Raw genomic sequence first — 20232 nt, 5'->3', positions numbered from 1 at the left:
GCAACAGTAGCTTTTCTAGCAAATACGCCTATTCAAGACATTTGCCAAGCAGCAACATGGTCTTCAGTGCACACGTTCACAAAGCACTACTGCATGGATATTCAAATGAATAAAGAAGCACAAGTACGACAAAAGGTCTTAAACATATTTTCACTAACCAACGCTCATCTTCCACCCAACCACCACAAAACTAGCAAAACACTACAAAGTCTACACACAGCATGGTGAATCCAGAAAAGATTCACGCTGCAAAACGTATAGTTTCTTACCTTGTTGGTGTAGTTTTTCAGCTTGAAGAATTTTCTGGATTCATTAGCGAACCCACCCTCCTCCGCCAAAAAGATGAGACAAGAGGAAAAAATAAATGAAACAAGACCGAAAAAAAAAAAGAATCCGAAAATGGCGACCAAAGGTGGGAGCTTCCGCAGGAAGCACGTCGACGTCACAGAAGGACAACAAATGGTGGGTTTTAAATACTATAATTTCTGACCCAACCACTAGATGGCGGAATAATGCACAGCATAGTGGATCCAGAAAAATCTTCAAGCTGCAAAACTACACCGAGAGGTAAGAAACTACAAGTTTCCTCAAGTTCCTAAAGTCAATTCTATTTTGTAATCCACGGCTTCTTCTTCTGCTTTGTCTTCAGAGGAGGCTTCCCTTGCTAACCCGACTGAGCAGAAGGTGGAGTCCGCTCTGAAGCGTTTTTATGCTGCTTCTCATTTTGCGGTTCGGGTTAGCACTTAACCACATCAATGCTAAGGGAATTTTCCCCTGGTGCTCATCATTTTGAAATCCCATTGTTCATGACGAGCTCAGCACACGACCAGTGTACTGCATGACGAGCTGAGCTCGTCATGAGCAGCGAAGGGGTTAATCAGCTTATGCCTCACAGATCTTTATCAAGGATTTCGAGTAGATGTTTGACTGTCTTCAGGATCAGGGGGATCCCACTCCCATCTTGGCACAGATGGAGGTCTTGGCTCAGTTTCTGTCCAATATGACTCGTGATACCCTGTGGGTCTTCTTCTCGGTTGCGGGGGCAGCGGTAGCTGGTTGGAGGTCTCTTTGGCAAACCCTTGGTGTCTTGACGCTGCTCAAAAGGCCTTGATTCATAAACTCATCAAAAGCAAAGGGAATGATGGACGGAGTGTTGAACATTGCAAGCACTCACCCCCAGTCAACTGATCTGGGTTTAATCCATCATCATTCTTTAGCTCACTCCGCCACCCTAGTTCAGACATGGCCATATGCAAATCAATCTCACCCTGTGCCTCATGGGAACAGTTCAGCCCGAACTGCCAAGCCATGTCCTCCCTGGACCGAAAACAAGCATCCTGGGACCGGTTTCGTGTTCATAACCCTCATCAGCCAGACTATCTTGAATCCAGTGGCAAAGTGAGCAAGGGACCCCTGTCTGGGCACACCCTGCCAACTTAGGGCGAACAAAGCAAAACCAAAGGGGATGATGGACGGAGTGTTGAACATTGCAAGCACTCATCTCCAGTTAACTGATCTGGGTTTAATCCATCATCATTCTTTCAGACATGGCCATATGCAAATCAGTCTGACCATGTGCCTCATGGGAACAGTCCAGTTTTGCTTTGTTCACCCTAAGTTGGCAGGGTATGCCCAGACGTGGGTCCTTTGCTCACTTTGCCACTGGATTCAAGCTAGCCTGGCTGATGATGGCTGATTAGCCAGAAACCGGCCCCAGGGTGCTTGTTTCCGGTCCAGGGAAGACATGGCTTGGCAGTTCGGGCTGAACTGTTCCCATGAGGCGCAGGGTCAGACTGTTTGCTACTAAGCTGCCCAGGGTCCATTTTCCTAGAGGTCGGGGGGCTATGGCAGCTGGCCAGTCATGAAGGACGCTTAATATCCCATGATAGAAATATGGGAAAGTAGTCCGACCAGGAGACCGGCAACGGCTTCACAATCAAAATGGGGAAATTTGAGTAGATGGTGTCCAAGGTGTGCCCTCCTTGATAGGTAGGATACCTGACCCATTTGGAGAGATGCGCCAAGTGAAAGGAGTCAAGAAAAGCAGCGGAGTCGGTCGACTCCGTGTGGTCAAGTTGGAGATTGACATCCCCAAGGAGCACATAGTTCGAAAAACGCAATGCTCGCTCTGCCAGTGCGACCCCGCAAGTTTCCAGAAAGACACTAGCTGGTCCAGGCTGCCGATATATCAGGGACCTCCCCCAAGAGTGAAATGAACAGAAAGTTGTAGGCTAAAATCCAGGACCTCACAGTCACCCCAGAGAGTGGATGTTTCACTATAAAGGGTCCAGCATTCCCTGTACAGAATAGCCAAACCACCGCCTCTGCCAACTGGACGATCCACCTGATGAACTCTAAAGCCAACAGGTGTGGCTAAGGCCACGATGGGGTTTGAAAGGCATCAAGCCAGGTCTCAGTGATGAACAATAGATCTAATAGATTGTCCGAGACCAAGTCTGCAACATCTACATAGTGCTTTCTCAGTGATCTGGCATTGATAAGGCAGGTACTGATGCTCTCAAGCATGAATGAATCAACAGACATGTTATTCAGAGAGAGCTCCGGTGTAAATATTTACCCATAATCCACGCAGACAGAATCACTTGTAAGACATACTGAGTTGTCGCTATGTGACGAGCATGACAGAGGTCTGACGGATTTTAAGAACTCACTCGATAACTGGGTGTTATTTCTGGTCCCTGATTCAGGGCAGTATGACTCGCCCTGAGCGCTGACTTAGCGCTGAGGGGTGCAGACGGGCTTGCCATAGGCGCGCCTGCTGCGCGCTCGAACGGAGGCCATTTAAAAAGGGTATGGCTGATACCGGCATGCAGCGTGCAATGACTGCAACGCTGACCGCGATCAGCACGAGTCACGTCCAAGATGGCCGGTAACCGGCAGTAGCCTCCCAAAAGTGCAAATAAAGTTGCGTGGAGTACAACACTCTCCAAGTGAAGTTAAAAAGAGATCACACAAAAGTATAATAATTTCTGCGGTTAAAAAATAGCAGCTAAATTCTTGCAGTATTTATAGAAAACATTCCCCCCAATTCCCCATGCTGTAACAAGCGGGGTAAAAACTTTTACAATAATCAGATTCAAATAGGTGAGCAAGTTAACCTTTCCAAAACCTTACATTACTCAAAATAGAATCAAGGAAGCAGGCAGTGCTATCAGGAATTCAAAGCCTGGCACAGAAAGGAACAGTATTACCAGTTCCACCAGTGCAGAGAGGCTGCAGCTTCTACTCTATAATCTTCTTAGTGACAGCACCAGATTAAAAATACTGGCTGATGTTGAATTTGAAAGCAATGAAAACATTTGTCCTTTACACAACATTCAGGATTCTAAATTTACAGGCCATAAAACCTCTTTTTTCAAAAAGGGAGATTTTATGGCAACTTTGGACTTGCAGGACACGTACTTTCATTTACCGATTCATCCTTGCAGTCAACAATACCTAAGGTTTGCGGTACAACAATATCATTATCATTACAGAGCCCTGCCATTCGGCCTCTCATCATATCTGAGAATATTTACCAAGGTACTGGCACAAGTTGTTGCCTATCTCCAATTACAGGACATACACATGTTTCCCTACTTAGATGACTGACTTATTTGTGGTTCTTCTTTCTTTAAGGCTCAGTCCAGCATCAAAACAGTGTGTATGGCTCTGCAGTCTCTGCGATTGTTGGCAATACTTTAAAATCAAGCACCACAGACTACAAGGAAGAAGAGCTTCACATATGGGGTGCCTCAAGACAGAGTCAGGAATGCTTTCCTGACAGACTCCAGGACAGTCAATCTACAGCAACAGTTGGCAAATTCCTATGGTTACCCAAAGCAATTATGAGCATGTGGTTGAGAGTCCAGGGTTTACTGTCTGCACCAGCAAGGCTAGCTCCATGGACCCGACATCATTTGAAACCTCTGTACTACCACATACTCAGGCACTGGTCTCCCATGACACAGAGTTACGAGAAGTTAATTCCTGACACAAAAGAAATATCGAGCAAGGGGGGGCGGAGCTTGCCGGCGTCAATGGTGGACGCGTGAGTGTTCGGCTCCTCGCCTATGCCCCTGTAATATCCTGGTAATCCATCCTCCACAGTGTCCAGTCTGGCCCTACTTACTCTGATCCCCCCCCCCCCCGGAGGCCTCCGGATCCTTGTGGAGGGGTTCGCGGCTCCGACGGACTGCGTCTCACGGCGAGGGAGAGAGGGCGCAACGGCGGCGGCGGACTGGGCCCGAAGCCGCGACCTGCCCTGGAGCGCGAGCCGAGCGACGTCGCCTGACGTGCGGCCGCAGTGGCGTTCCGCGCGCCGGGGACCTGGTTCCCCCTGGTGTAGCCCGGAACCTCGGAGAACGGGCACCGGCGCCCCCCTCCCTCCCCCCCCCTGGACACACGCGAGTATAGAGACGCTATACCCGGCGACGCTGCTGCTGCTCGCCTACCACTGCAGATGAGAAGGTGATCGTGGGGTACTTTGAGTGCCGGCATTGGCGGGCCGGCCCGGGCCTGGCCTGCGCCAGACAGAGTGCTTGGTGGCGGGGGACTGCACGCGCCAAGCAGGCGCCTGACCGCAGAAGTGCTGCCTGGAGCGAGGTAACACTCGTGGGCAACCCGCAGATACTGCCAGATGCCTGCATCCGTCCGACGATACTACAGTGAGTACACAGCGGGGACATAGTACCCTGATGGAGCATTAACCTGGGACAGAGCTTACTGCGGACCCCCCCCGCTGTGTGATATTTGGTCGAGTGTACGCGGCAGTGAACGACGACCGTGGTGAGAGTGGAGGCAGCCCTCGACAGAGTCCGGTGGTGAACTGCGGGCCTTCACAGTTGCCGCCATTTTGGGTCCCGGCCCTACTGAAAGTGAAGCTCGCTTTGAGGTACTCGCACTCTGCTGCAGCGACTGGCCATGAGTGTGGCTGTATGACGACGCTGGGATGTGTTGCCCTGGGCCCTGGTGGTGATAGACGCGATTGAGATTGCACGCCCCGTCTGAGGCGTCTTGCCCCTGGAGTCTCAGGAAGAAGCGGGTCTCCTGGACTCGAACCATACCGAAGCTAAGCGGACCCCCGGCTTGGAGCAGAGAGGCTGTGTGGCGCAGTATAGGCCTTGTGGGATCTACGTGGCGCGGCCCTTGCTGACGGCTGCTGGGCACCTGTCTGGCGTAACGCACAACGGGATACCAGGCCCTGGCGACCTTATAGCTGGTGACCCCCGCCGGCGTCCAGGGCGTCACCGCGGAAAGTGAGTGGACCCCCGAGTCGCGAGGTGCACCCCTGGACTGCCCTAACTTTGCTCAGGAGTCGACGCGGCGGACTACATTTCTATCAAGCAGATTAGCTATGGGAAAGAAGGACGGAACGCAGGCTAAACTCTCCTTTGAACAGCGACGGACCAAGGGGACAGAGGCGTCCCCGAAGGGGGCTGCAATGGATGGCTCGACGGGCACGGAACTACGAGACCTGCTCGTCTCCATGGAAAAGGGAATACAAGACAGTATAGCCTCCATTGGAACCAAAATTGATGCCTTGTCATATCGTATGGACCGCATGGCGGAACGTGTCGACAAACATGCTGAGCGCCTCGACATGGCGGAAAGACGGCTCACGGAGGCGGAGGAGGCGCAGACAGAATGGGACAAAGACAGAAAGCAGTTTGGTAGACTTCTACAGGTGATCCAAGACAAATCAGAAGACTTGGAAGCGAGGTCACGTAGATCCAACATCCGTATCACGGGAGTGGCGAAGACCACCCAGACCGGTAAAATGGAGCTCTTTGTCGAGAAACTCTTAAAGGTGCTGCTTGGAGAGGATGTCTTTTCGCCCATGTTCATTGTTGAGAGGGCCCACCGCACCCTGGGTCCTAAGCCAAAGCCGGGCGCGCTCCCCCGCCCTATTATAGCGAAACTTCTGAACTATCTTGATAGGGACACAGCGCTGCGCCTGGCCAGGGACAAAGGCAAGCTGCAGTATGAGGGCATGGACAGCTCCCTCTACCCGGATTTCACCGCCAAGGTACAGGAGGAAAGGAGGCAATTCCCTCCTTACAAAAAGCAGCTGCGTGAACTGGGCTTAGACTACGCCATGATGTACCCCGCAAAGCTCCGGATCAACAAGCAGGGCCACTCTCACTTCTTTACGGACCCTAGGGAACTCCAGAAGTCCTTGAAGGAGTGGTCCAGAGAGCACAGGGACGCCCAGAGGAACCGCAGCGACGACACTGATTTCGCCTCGCACATGGATGAGCAAGACTGAACATGCAGCCGTTGTGCGCCACGGAAGACTTTCTGTTCGGTTTGGTACATTCCCATTTGGAGGGTCCATGCAGCACGGGGGCGGTAAGGGACAGCTTTGACTTGTATTGGCGGCACCCAATGAACCACATGCCGGAGGAGCCCAACGGACACACTGTTGGGTGACGATCTACTGTTTTGTCTCTGCGTTAGGCGTAGATGGGAGGAATCATAGCCTCGGGCCGACACTCCGTGTGGATGATCATATGACATGAAGGGGTGGCCAGAGAGACGAGGGACCCCGGGGAGACCTGCTTATGGCACTGAACTACTGGCTGGGGCTAGGCGAAGGAGCAAGCTAGCTTTGTGTAGCTGTGCAGTTGGGGAACTGCTTCTGACTGGCAATCGCTGCCCCGGCGTTTTTGGCTGTTAGGCTCCGCTGTGAGCCAGTTTTAGGACTACTTTGAGTCCGTTATTTTTGGGATGCTGGGGGGGTGGTTTTGGGTTCTGTCTGACCTGGTTGGGGGTGGTCGGCTGTGGGTGGGTTAGAGTTTGGATGGCCGAGTTGGGGGAGGCCTGCCATAAACGGGGAGGGCTCTGTGTTGAGGAATGTACTTACTGTTTTTCTTGTGGGGATTTGAAAATGATGCCATGCAATGTGTTGCCTGAAGTTGTGTCAAGCATGGGAAAATGCAAAGACAGTACTGCTATCTGCTGCCTATGTTGTTTACTGTTGGGATGACTAGCGCTACCGGAGGGAACACTGCACACACCCCGCTGGAATTATAGATGTTGACTTGGAATGTGTGGGGCCTGAATGATTACCGTAAACTGCGTAAGGTCCTCAGCTACTTGCACAGACATCATGTCGACCTAGCTCTTCTACAGGAGACGCACCTACCACTCAATAGCAGGATGTTGCAGGCTCGGGGGCTCGTGAGACACACTGTGGCTGCAGGGTTCACGACACACTCCAGAGGGGTACGTACCTGGGTCAGCCCTACCTCCCAACTAAAACTATTCGCACTGGTATCTGACTCTGAGGGTCGGTTTGTAATTGCTAGGTGTGTGGGTAAGGGTCTTGATCTATTGGTTATCAATGTCTAATGACCAAATTACGATAACCCTGACTTCTACACGAATCTATCGGCACAATGTAGATCGCATGCCACCGCTAGAGTACTGTGGGGAGGTGACTTTAACTTTGTCTTTGACCCTGCCCTGGATAGATCCTCCGGGCCTGTCCAAAGGCCTGTTGCCTCGGCTGCACACATGAAGGCGGAATTAATCAAATTAGACCTGGTGGATGTGTGGAGAAGTAAGCACCCCACGAAAGGTGGCTTCACTCACTATTCTGCCTTTCACAATATTCATACCAGAATTGACTACTGGCTAGTATCGCAGTCTATAATAGATAGTATTCGAAGATGCCAGGTGCTCCCCCGCACTCTCTCGGATCACTCCCCCATACTGCTGCACATGGCCACCCCTAAGAGAACTATCCCCCCCTTTACCTGGAGGTTCCCCCCCTATTCCCTGCTGGATGACGCTTTTCGGGGTGAACTGGCTGACGACATTGACACATTTTTTGAAAAAAATCTGGGTACGGTAGACAGCTTTCAGACTTTGTGGGACGCGTTTAAGACCTACATAAGAGGCATAGCTATGTCCAAACACTCGAGTTTGCTGAGGTCTATTAGGCGGGATCTGGCGGCGCTTGAATCTCAACTGTCGGACTTGGAGGGGCAGCAAATGGGTGACCCTGAGTCCAACACTGACTCCCAACTTAAACTCCTGCTGACCGAATTTCATGAGCTAGCCGACAGGGAGGTACTTCACATGGGCAAATATGCGACGGCGCAAACTTACGGGGAGGGGGATAGACCGGGAGCCCTCCTGGCTGGAATGGTACGTGGTACCAGAAGACCTCTTGTTGTGGACGATCTACACACGCCGGAGGGAGAAGTAATCACGGACGAGGAGGAGATCCTCCTAACCTTTCGGCAGTAACTATGCTGAGTTGTACAAGTCCAGAACGCTGTGTGTAGAAGACGAGATAGATGAATACCTCGACCATATTGCCATGCCCTTTTTACCAAACTCAGACAGAGAATTCTTGATGTCCCCCATACAGGAGGGCGAGGTCCTCGAGGCACTGTCTGGCATGCGATCGGGCAGTGCACCGGGCTCTGACGGTCTGACCGTGGTCTTTTATAAATCATTTAAAGACAAGCTGGTCCCGCACCTGATTACCCTCTTCGATGATATCTGCGAGGAGGGCACTATGCCCCTCACAATGAGGGAGGCCCTGCTCGTTACCATTTTAAAGCCAGGGAAGTCCCCGGAGTCCTGCAGCTCATACAGACCCCTCAGCCTGTTAAACGTGGACGCCAAGATCTATGCCAAAGTGCTGGCCAACCGCTTGGCGCTCTTGGTTCCTGACCTGGTTGCCCCTGAGCAGTCAGGCTTCGTCCCCAACAGGAACCTGACATATAACATTCGCACAGTGCTAGGGACAATGCAGCATGTCCGCCAGGAAAACACCGCCCTTACAGTTTTCCTCGATATGGCAAAGGCCTTTGACTCTGTGGAGTGGCCTTTCATGATCAGAGTCCTCAGGAAACTGGGCCTGGGAGAGCCGTTCTTACAGATGCTGGGTGCCAACCCTCGGCGAGGCTGAAAATAGGGGATAGAGTGACGGACCCGTTTGACATCAGCAGAGGTACCAGGCAGGGATGCCCCCTCTCGCCCCTGCTATATGCTCTTGTTGCGGAGCCATTAGCTTGTGCAATAAGGGAGTATCACAGTCTGGAGGGTATCAGCTTTCCTACATATAAAATAGGCATCTCAACGTATGCTGATGATACCCTACTATACGTCCGTGACCCGGAGTCGAACCTTTCCGCCGTCCTACGGGAGGTCGTCCGCTTTGGTTCGCTCTCTGGGCTGCAACTGAACTGGGACAAATCTATTGCTTTCCCGCTGACGCCTGTGACGCAGCCCTTCGACATGGAGTACCCCCTGAAATGGTCCTCAGATTCTGTCAGATACCTAGGCATACAACTGCACACTGACCCGGAAGTCTTGGTCAGGGACAACTATGGCGTAGCCTACAATAAACTTGTTGAAGACGTTGAAGCCTGGTGTAAACTTCCACTATCTCTCATGGGCAGAATAGCCATCATGAAAATGATAGTGCTGCCGAGGTTCCTTTTCCTCTTTACCAATATCCCTGTGGTCCTGTCAAAAGCCTTCTTCAAACAACTTACACAAGTTCTAATCAGATTGGCGTGGGGAGGCAAACAACCTAGAGTCCAATGGGCGACGCTGATGCTCCCTTGTGAATTGGGGGGTCTGGGGGCCCCTAACATGGAAAGATACTACCGCATTGCGCAGGCGTCGCATTTACACTCGTGGATCCATGGGGACCCACGCATACCGCATGTGATCCTGGAGCGCCTGTTTGCGGAACCACTCCCCCTTCCGGCCACAGTCTGCCTTCCAGAGGATCGCTCCATCTGCCAATTGGACTCCCTTAAGTCAACCAATCATGCATGGCACGCGCTGACCCGTGCACGTAGCTGTTAAATTATGTATTCCCCGCTAATGCAGATTGACTGGGCGTTGTGGCTGGACCCCCTTGGGGAAAGGGGTGTAACGGAGGCACTTCGTTCGCTGGGGCTCGTGAAGATGGAGGATCTGTTTGCAGTGGGTATTTTGAAGACATGGGATCAGCTCCCACCCACTCCCTCGGGTACCTCGCTGCTGCAGCGGTTCCAGTTCCACAGACTCCGGTCTGCGTTCAAGGAAGTACTGGGCCCGACAATGGAGGAACCCACGGAGGTCCCAAAGCTCACTTACGTCCTTAAAAACAAGTCCCCTAGTAAACTAATCTCTAACATCAATAAGCTGGGTATTACACACCAGCAGCTCCAGTACTCCAAGGCCAGAGAGGCGTGGCAAGGTGATCTGCAGTCGCCAATTGACGACGACATGTGGAGGTATTGCTGCACCAGCACGCGTAGACTCTCCCTCAATGGTAGGCACAGGCTAGTGCATTTTAAGTTTCTTCAGCGGGTATACTACACCCCGGAGAGACTCCACCGGTATGGCCTACGGCAGTCGGTGGAGTGTGAACGTTGCCACACGCCAGTTGCAGACTTTATCCATATGGCATGGTACTGCCCGGGCATTCAGAAATTCTGGGCGGAGGTCTTCTCAGAGATCAGTGAGATCCTAAGCTCGGAGCTACCTAGCAACCCAGAGCTGGCCCTGTTGGGTTATTCTAAGCCACTCCCTGCCTCCCAGCGTCGTCTAGTCGATATGGCCCTGCTGATAGCTCGGAGAGTGGTGGCACAGTGCTGGATGAGGGGGCCTCTCCCCACCAAGAAAAGGTGGGCGGGTGACCTACTCTACTGCGGCACTCAGTCAGAACTCTATAGTGAACTACTCCCCCCTAGAAGCAGGCCAAACATTTTTTGGGGTCTTTATCAGGAATACATGCAGCGGGGGGTCGAGGAGGGCTCGGATGGCGCGGAGGCGCTGGACCTCCCGGATTCCACGGAGGACTAGGTGCCGCGGTTGACATAGGGTTCCTTTGAGGGGGGCTTCAGGGGGAGGTGTGGAGGGGATCAGAGACAGTACGAGCAGGGTCCCGTCCAGGTGGATTGGAGTGGGGAGAAGGGTTCTCCGGGATGACGAATGTAGGTAGAATAATATTAGCACACTGTCACACATAATTGGAGTTAGCACTCGGGGACATTATTGCAGGCACTCGGGAGGGGGGGTGGGGGATTGTTGGGTTAGTTAATTCGTTTCTGGACTTTCTTTGTTTTCCTAAGACCTTAGATACGAGCGAATTTCAGATGCTTGCTAGTGACTATGGCCCACTATACACTGCTGAAGGGTTGTGAACACACACTGTTAGCTATGACGGATTGCTGCCTTGTACGCCGCCGGGCCCCCGGGATGCCGGCCAAATGGCTGTGTTCAAAATTACGAAGCTCAGCGATCCAGTTACACTGTTACTACAAAATATGTGAACATATGTGTTGTGTAACGCAAGCTATGATTCATGAAAATAAAGGTCTTTAAATAAAAAAAATAAAAACATTTAAAAAAAGAAATATCGAGCAAGCTATTCATTGTTTTCCAACATCCAGCATCTGTCTCGTTTCACCTTAGTATGAAGGCATTCAGGTTGGTGGTAGATTGGTTTGGTATGCTGTGGCTGGATGTTTTTGCATCCCAGGCCAATGCTTTGCTACCCTAGTACTGTTTGGAACGATGGTACCCGGATTTGTAGACAGTTGATGCCCTCTCAATTCAGTGGCCGAAATGGTTGCTTTATGCTTTCCATCCAGTACAATTCAACGATAAAGGGTTGCAGAATATCCAAGCAGAGAACGTGGAAGTTACTGTGATAGCACCATTCTGGCCGTTGGCCATGGTTTCACTGAGGCTCTCAATAGTTTAAGCCTTATAAACTCCCAAACAAATCTCCATTCCTAACACAAAAACAATTGTGCAATTTTTATCTTACAGCTTGGAAATCGAGAGGACGGCTTTAAAAAATCTAAGGTGATCAACGGAGATAGCCCTTGATATTCAAGCCTCAGTGAAGGCATCTACACTCAAGGCATATTCGAAACATTGGTTAAATTTTCCGAAATTGTGCACAGCTAAAGCCTTAGATCCTAAAACCTGTGATCAGTTCCAAATTTTGGGATTCCTTAGGTATGGATTCCTTCTGAGTTTAGCTCCTGCGACATTGCCAGCCCAGTGACCATTAAAGCCTTTAGGAAGCTTTGTCAGATATCTTGTAGATTATCCCTTTAGTAACAACATCGTTAAAAAGTTTCTGGTTGAGAAACCCAGTTGTCCCAAATCTGATTGCGAGTGGGATTTGTCAGTTGTGTTGAAATGTTTACAAGAGCCCCAGTTTGAACCATTGAAGTCAGTCAATTTCTCATGGGCATCGTCAAAACTTGCTATTTCAATTCCAATCACTTTGCCAGACGATTGGGTGGAATTTTCTCGTTAGTTATTATTTACCCATATTTAAAATTCTTACCTGACAGGGTAGTTCTTATGTCAGATCCAAAATGTAGGCCCAAAATACATACGAAATTCCATCTCTCACAGGAAGTATTACCAGTCCCCATCATGGAGCCTTCAGACCACCTTCCAGGTACACTGGGTGTTAAAAGAGCTCTCTAAATCTATACACAAAGAACAAAAGATTTTAGTGCTCTTTTGATATCCTATGGAGTAGTTAAGTAAGGGAATGAAGTATCAACTTCTGCAATAAGCAGATGGGTTAGACGCGCTTTATCGCAAGCCTACTTGTCTGCAGGAGTCGAACTGCCACACTCAATCCAAGACGGATCAAAAAGAGCAGTTGCCACTTCATGGGCACAGTTTGTGAGAATTTCACTACAAGAGATTTGCAAGGGTGCTACATGGTCCACTCCAAACACTTTCATACCCCATTATCGTTTGGATTTAGGGAAAGATGAGTCTGTTTATTGTGCATCAGGTATTCTTGAGGCTGCGATGAAGTAATTGTAAGCATTATTAAATAACCTTATGGCATTAATGGAGATTGTGGTGTGATTTCTGCTTTTGTATATCCTCAATCAGTATTGACCGGGAGGAGGGTGCTTATGAGGGGGCAATGATTCTTTAATTACCTGTAAACTTCATTACCCCGAGTTACGGTGCTCTGAGTCCGACCCTCCCAAACTCATGGCACTCGCAATATGAAAAAGCTTGTAACAGACAGGAAGCCAAGAATGAGGGAGGGGCCATTAATATGCTTAAATAAAAATAGATAAAGGACTCTATAAAGCACTATGGGGAGATGGGACCACATCAGTCAGTAACAACTGGGACAAGTAGCACCGTAACTCGGGGTAATAAAGTTTACCGGTAAGGAATTCATTCATTATTGCCAGGGGTTCCGAACATGCAGGGTGAGCTGCAATTTTGTGGAGATCAAAATAAAATATAGCACGGAATAACAGTGCCATATTTCAAAAGATATTTTAAAGGAATATCGAAATAATATATTTACATGTTTGACTACAAGTTGTAAGAAATATAACATTTTCGAAGTAAAATGACACCTGGTCAAATAACACAGCAAAAACAAATATTTACAGCAGGTTCTGTGAGTGGCCTTTGCTAGTGAACACTGTGTGCCTTCAATCCCATTAAGAGATTCAGGTACAAACCCTCTAGTGCCAGACCTTGGGTGGCAAGTTTTAAGTGTGGCATTTACAAAAATAAGATTATATTCACATTAAATTAAATTTAGTAAAAACCAATATATTGAAATTAATTTTGGTATTTATTATTTATAGAGCTAGCTGTATCAAATGAGCAGGTATTTTTATTTAGAGCACAGTGATTTGTCAATGTTTGCTTAATGGTATCAAAATGATTGATCCTTACCGGTCTCTGAGTTAGCCCGCTTACATCAATGTCCATTTATAATGTTTCTCTTCGTCATCATATCCTCATCTATCACCGCCAGGCGCTCCCCAGATCCAGAATATCCAACCATTCTCTGCCCATGACTTGGGCATCCGCACATTGGGCGATCGCATCCGGGATTTGACACAACTGAAGTATTTGTACAAACAGAAGCCGAAAGATGAAGCCTTCCAGAAACACTACACAAGTGAGTATGCAGGCGTGTGTCATCATACATTGTGAGAACACCATTCACTTCTCACTGTCCAATAGGAAAACACTATTCTCTGCTGATCACCATGCTTCTGTGGCACCAATTTTCGTTCAGTATGCACACATCAAACTTCAAGTTACCCTTCAGATGTTCACCTTGACTATGCAGCCAAGATGCCCAGGGTCAATGAAATTATGTGGCAGTTGAAGACCAAATTATGTGGCGGGCTGACTAAGTTATGTATCAAGCAAAGGCAAATTATGTGGCATCACAAATTGCATTCTGGAGGAACAAATATCATGCTGTTTTGTCATTGTATCACACATTGAGACAAAATAACTCCCAAAAATTTGCTAAATACACAGATTTCTCAAAAAAGACAAGTATGGACACCCACCATATCCTATTGAAAATGGTATTCCCCAACCTGTAATGTTTTTGAATCTCAGGAAGGCTCAGGAACATTAACATATGAATACCATCCATTGCTAACGCTAATAGTAAAATAGAGAGTGTTACACCTAAATGTGCACAAGTAAACTTGATTTCTGTTGTGTGCAGCATTGTTGTTGTGCTCAGCAGAAACTAAGTCTACCAGCACACCTTTCTTGTAATACAAGCTTTTGCCTCTTTTATTGTGCTTATACCTGTTGTGTTGGGAGACTGTTTTTGATGTGTAGGTTTACTCTGTCTCTATATTATGGGCCTTTAGAAGCACCCCTTTCCTTTAAGCAGGTGTTATGCAGATGTGTATTTTACATGTTGTGCACCCAAATAAAGTGTCTCGCTAGGCACAGTAATATTTAGGATACCATACCTTAAAAAGGTAAATAACGTGTGTGGATTGTCTGTTCTCTGCATGCCCCCTTGAACTAACAGCAGCTTCAGTAATTGCTTTTATCGGCCCCATCAGAATTAAGTGGCCACTCGTATTGACAGCCATAGAGCTACTTCTCTGTTCTTATCTGCATTATGAGGAAAATGTGTAAGGACAGTGGCAGGATAAAGATGGGCAGTAAGTAATCACTCACATAAACCCAGGAGTCCAGGCCAAACTAGATCTACTGTCTACAGATGATGGTGTGAAGAAATCTTACTCAGAAAAGTATAAGTGCAGATTGTAACTGTTTATCATCTTTTCTTTCCCTTTTATGATCATTCCCTCTCCTTTGCTTCCCATGCTCTTTCTTCTTCCTTCTCCTGCAAATTCACCATTTTTTGTTACATGCTCCCTTTGCTCTATTGCTCTCCCACTCCTCCCTAACTCTTTATTACCATCTGTTTTCTCTGATCACCCTCCTCTTTATACACCCTGTTGATCTGAATACTTCTGCTGGGTGTCTCTCTTCTCTGTTTTGCTTTTTATCTCCTACTGCTCTATCTTTATATCTTTGTCTATCTGCATCTGCAATTTTTTCTCACCTTTCCTGCTTTTGATTTTCTTCTATTTCCACCTTTCTTTTCTTTCCCCTCTTTGCTTGATTCTCTTTTCATCTCCCTATACTTCTGTATTAATTTCTTTCTGTTGCTTGCTCTTTCCCTATCTCCCTTCTATTTGCTCTCCCACCCTCTTAACCTTAGAAGAACAACCTACAACGAAGGCTGATGGATACACGCCAGCATCAATCAGGATGGAAGTCAGCAAGTATGTACTAAACATTTTACTTAACATTTAAGAGATGGAATGACTGCAGTTACACCCTCCATATTAAAGCCAGTAATATTCTGAAAGAGACATCTAATTGCAGATAATTTACCTCAGACTATTCCCCAGGCGCTAGGCTGGATCTGGAAAATTTTGAGCAGTGCCTCTGCTCGTTGTTATGTGGCCCGACAGATCCATGTCTTCAGGTGGCGGTGGTGCAGGCTCTCTTCCAAGAATGAGAAGAAACTTAGCGCGATCTATTCGCCACCGCAGAGAACACGCAGTGTAAGCACTACTGCAAGTTGGATTTTCCAAAGTACCTCTCACTCGGAGAGGCATTCTGCTTAGAGCGTACCCCGGGACTCCTGTACGCCTTCCTGTCGATACCACCCGGCCCCAAGTTCTCAAAAAAAAAGGGATCAACTGGGCCCAAGTCATCCTATTGGTTCCAGACTGGGCACAGAGAGCCTGGTTTCCCGAACTCCTGGACATGAGAATCTGCACTCCGATTAGACTGCCTGTTAGGGAGGATCTCCTGGTGCAGCAGCAGTGCAGGGTCCTACATACAAACTTGTGCATGCTCCATCTTCATGCTTGGAGATTATGCAGTGAAACCTGGGTGTTTTCAATCTTTCTCCCGAGATAGTTGATATCATTCCGACAGCCAGGCACCCCTCAACGAAATCTGTAGACGCTTGCCGTTGGGAAAAGTTTGTGATTTAGGCTACAGCCAAGCATGTATATCCACTTCATCCTAAGCAGTCTGAGCTGTTAATGTTTGTATTGCCATTGACCCAGCAAAGCGTAGCTCTGGGAAGTGTTCGGGGGTATTTGTCTGCTATCTCGACTTTTCTTTTTTTTATTTTTTTTATTAAATGTCTTTATTTGTTTTCCCCAAACAGTTAACCACTCCCCCAACCCCACCCTCCAGGTCAGACAAGCGAAAATACATTTACATACTTGTACATTCTCATAATTTCATCATTTCATAAACAATTTACATTTTACATTACATTACCCCAGCAGTAAGTCATACTGAGAAAAAAAATGCCATACAGTGAAATATTCTTCATCATAGATCACTAGGTATTGCTTTGGGATGGACACCAATCAGTTAAAGGAGACCAGATTCTCAGCCCCCTTTTATGCCTTTTCCTACCTTTCCTTTTGTAGATAGCAGCTTCCAGATTAAGGATTGCTAGTAGCCTAGCTAGCCACTGATGAAGGACGGTGCAATAGGATCCAGCCAAGCCGTGGTAATACAAATTCTTAACCCTGCCATAGCAATAAAAATGAGTTCATGCCCAATTCTGGGAGTGCTTGGATCTGTGACCCCTAATAGGATAACTTCGTTAGACTGAGTTATATCTCTTTTTAATACGGCGGACAGGAATTCCTCAATGTCGTGTTTTAAAGAAATTAATCCATCACAGGTAGAGAAGATATGTACACAATCGGCATTGAATAACTTACATCTAGGGCAGCATGTCCCCTTGCCACCCCATTTGGCAATTTTATCTGGAGTGTAGTATAGGAAAAAGCATGTTTTATAGAACTGTGCTTGGAGTTTTGTGGACATAAGAAGTGTTTGAGACATTGAGTAGGCATTGTTAAATTCATCCAAAGTTATACCGATTTTCCCCCGCCACTTCTGCGCGGTTTTCTCCAGATCATCCGTAAACATCATTTTTACTTTGCTGTGGTAGCCGGATCAGTCCGCCTAATTTGAGTCACCTGTTGTGATTCGTTTTTTGAAAGGTTTGCAACATGTTTCCACCTTTCCGTTTGATTATGCCCCAGTGGGATGTACATTTTGTATTAAACTATCAGATTAGTTCTTCTTTTGAACCCATGCACAGCTGTCGTCATAGACTTCAGACTCTTAAGACGGTATTCCTCGTTGCCTTTACACCAGCACGGAGGGTGAACGAGCTACAGGCTCTTTCTATTCACGCGCTGTATACCAGCTTCCACCTGAACAAACTGATTCTTCTGACTTGTTCTTCCTCTCTTTAGAAAGTAGTGACCCCCCCCTTTGCCGTCAGTCTGTCAGTCCATCACCCTCCAGTCATTCTTTGCTCCCCCTCTCCTCTCTAAGGAAGAGGAGAGTCTCCATTGCTTGTATCCAAAGAGAGATCTTGGGGCATATTACCAAGCATAAGCGATAATTATCGCTATGCTTGGTTAGCGGCTGTTATTTTAATGCCGTGCATCGCCTATTTTTATCGCTTAGGAGCCTTGCTATTATCAAGGTTTATCTCCTAAGTGATAAAAATCGGCCGAAATGCATGAATATCGCTGAAAAGTCTGCGATATTCATGCATTACCGAGCTAATGCTCTTAGCCATGTTATCCACCTACCATTGGATAACATGGCTAAGAACTGCTCTGGCTAGGCGTTAGCTTTTGGAAATATTCGCACTTAGCGCGAACATTTCCAAAAGTTGGTAATAGGAGATAGCGATGTTAGCGACTGTTTCCAGTCGCTAACATCTTGGCACGCCCACTTTGCAAGACATTAGCGATAATTATCGCTGACATGCAAACTGGGCCCCAAGATGATCTCTATCTCCTACTAGCTGTCACTAACTGGTGTTAGCGACTGCTTGGTAATAGGGCGATAAAATTATCGCCGCTACAGCAGGAAAAATTCCAGCTAAAGCGGCGATAAGGCCCTTGGTAATATGCCCCCTTATTTTTTATATTGATCGCACCAATGAACACAGGCTGGTCAATCATCTTTCCAATGGATTCAGTGGAGCAAATAAGGGAAAGGCAGTGCAGAAAAGGAACATCTCTCAATGGATTGTACTTTGAATTACCATCTGCCACATATTAGTGAAAATGTAGCCTCCAGAATGCTTGAGGGATCAATCCACCAGTGCCAAGGCTGTTACTACTGTGTTGGCATGCAAGGTGTTTATCCTGGACATATGCCAGACAGCTCCTGGGTGTGTGTTAATATGTTCACAAAGTACTTTTGTCTGAACAGTCAGGTCTGTCGACATGGGCATTTTGCCTGCTTGGTCCTGCAAGACTTTTTTGATCGGATGATCGGAGTCAATTTGCAGTCCCTCCTCCAGGAGGTTATTGCTATGGTACATATTGGAAGGTAACAAATCTGCGCTTAGAAGAACAAGTTATGTACCTTTGGTAACACCTTTTCTGGTAGAGGCTTTATTTAACCATAGATTCCTTACCAGCCCTCCTTCCTTCCCCCTCTGCGAACTGGGCGGTTTCTTCTGAAGGTCCTTCTTAGATTTTGCACAGTGGTCATAACCATTCTGACGAGGCTCATGTCTATGAGTGCAGAATATGTCACAAAAGAAAAAGAGTAAAGTTATAGGGACCCCCTCTCGAGCAATCAATGTGAGGACAGGGATCAGAGGGGAATAACAATCTAACATACAAAAAACAACTCCCCCACAGCCTCTTATTATTTTCACAGGATTTACCTTAAATTACATGGGCATAACCAATCAATAATCACATACATCATTTTTAATTTTTCATTGCTTTTTTATTAAAGCTATTTTTTTCCATTCCTTTTTTTTATATAAAGTATAGAATGATTATTTTCATAGCATTTTTTCAATATTAAAAGCAATTCATTTCTTTACATAATCCATTATAATCAGAACATCATGATTATTGATTGGTTATGCCCATGTAATTTAAGGTAAATCCTGTGAAAATAATAAGAGGCCGTGGGGGAGTTGTTTTTTGTACAAAAGAAACTGAGGTCAGCGTACAGGGGTGGCGCCTACGTAGGCACTAGTCACATTTTACACGGACCACATTAATGCTGAGCCGATGGCTCCACCTATTTCCACTCAGAGACACTGCTCAAGAGTTTCCCGATCCAGTTTGACGCCTGGGGAATATTCTAAGGTAAGCACTCTGTGGTTAGCTAGAGTTTCTACAGAAAAGCTATTACTGAAGGTAAATATCTTGTTCTACTATCCATATTTTATGAATTTATTTGCTTGTCATTAAGTTCAACTTTTCTGCTGGTAACATTGCACTCAAGAACAAACATCTAGTACCTCAGCATTCAGTTTATTCGCACATGTAGCTCTGCCTCAGGACTAATGTATTATTTTGCATTGCTTATTATAATCTGTATTTGGCTTGAACCTCTTGGAACTATCTGTTTCAGCAATATAAAAAAAGGTATCTGGGCCTCAGCAAGTCTCTTGCTGACCCTGTTAGTTGCATGTGAGTAGAACTTACAGGGATGTACTATTAATAATATTGTTTTTGAGTTATCTTTATGAAGTAATTCTCAAACGTTCCTTGCATATCACTTAACTCGAGCATGCATGCAAACCAGCTGGCAAGAGTAATGCCTAAAACACTCCATTAGATCCATGCACAGCCTACACAATAAAAGACTGATTTGCAACACTTTCCCCAAAGAGTTCAATATCATAAATGCCTTTGGTCAACAAAGAGTGGTCCCTGGGGCTCTGAAAGGGGACACAACGTTTACAACGCAGTCATCACATCACATCGCACTACATTTACAACGCAGTCATTACATTGCAACATCCTTTACAACTCATGTCACTACAAAGCAGCCATTACATTGCATGTCACTACAACGCATGACACTACAATGCATGTCACTACAACGCAGGAATTACATTGC

The 20232-nt window shown here is 47.2% G+C and overlaps 1 protein-coding gene across 8 annotated transcripts in view; it reads left to right on the top strand.

The window, feature by feature from the left end:
- The window catches only part of STAT6 (signal transducer and activator of transcription 6), a 725020-nt gene that overhangs the window by 555266 nt on the left and 149522 nt on the right, over positions 1-20232 (top strand). For 5 of the 8 annotated variants that reach the window (XM_086959999.1, XM_086960016.1, XM_086960042.1 and 2 more), the window contains 2 exons: positions 13784-13930; positions 15518-15581. In XM_086959999.1, coding sequence (XP_086816125.1) covers positions 13784-13930; positions 15518-15581 — 211 coding nt within the window. The remainder of the gene's footprint in view (positions 1-13783; positions 13931-15517; positions 15582-20232) is intronic. The other 3 variants (XM_086960023.1, XM_086960049.1, XM_086960033.1) reach the window with 1 other exon arrangement.

This window comes from Lissotriton vulgaris, chromosome 1_1 (assembly GCF_964263255.1).
Source record: "Lissotriton vulgaris chromosome 1_1, aLisVul1.2, whole genome shotgun sequence".
In the NCBI taxonomy this organism is placed as follows: domain Eukaryota; kingdom Metazoa; phylum Chordata; class Amphibia; order Caudata; family Salamandridae; genus Lissotriton; species Lissotriton vulgaris.
The sequence above is the reverse complement of the archived record's forward strand: the minus strand, read 5'-3'. Positions and strand labels throughout refer to the sequence as shown.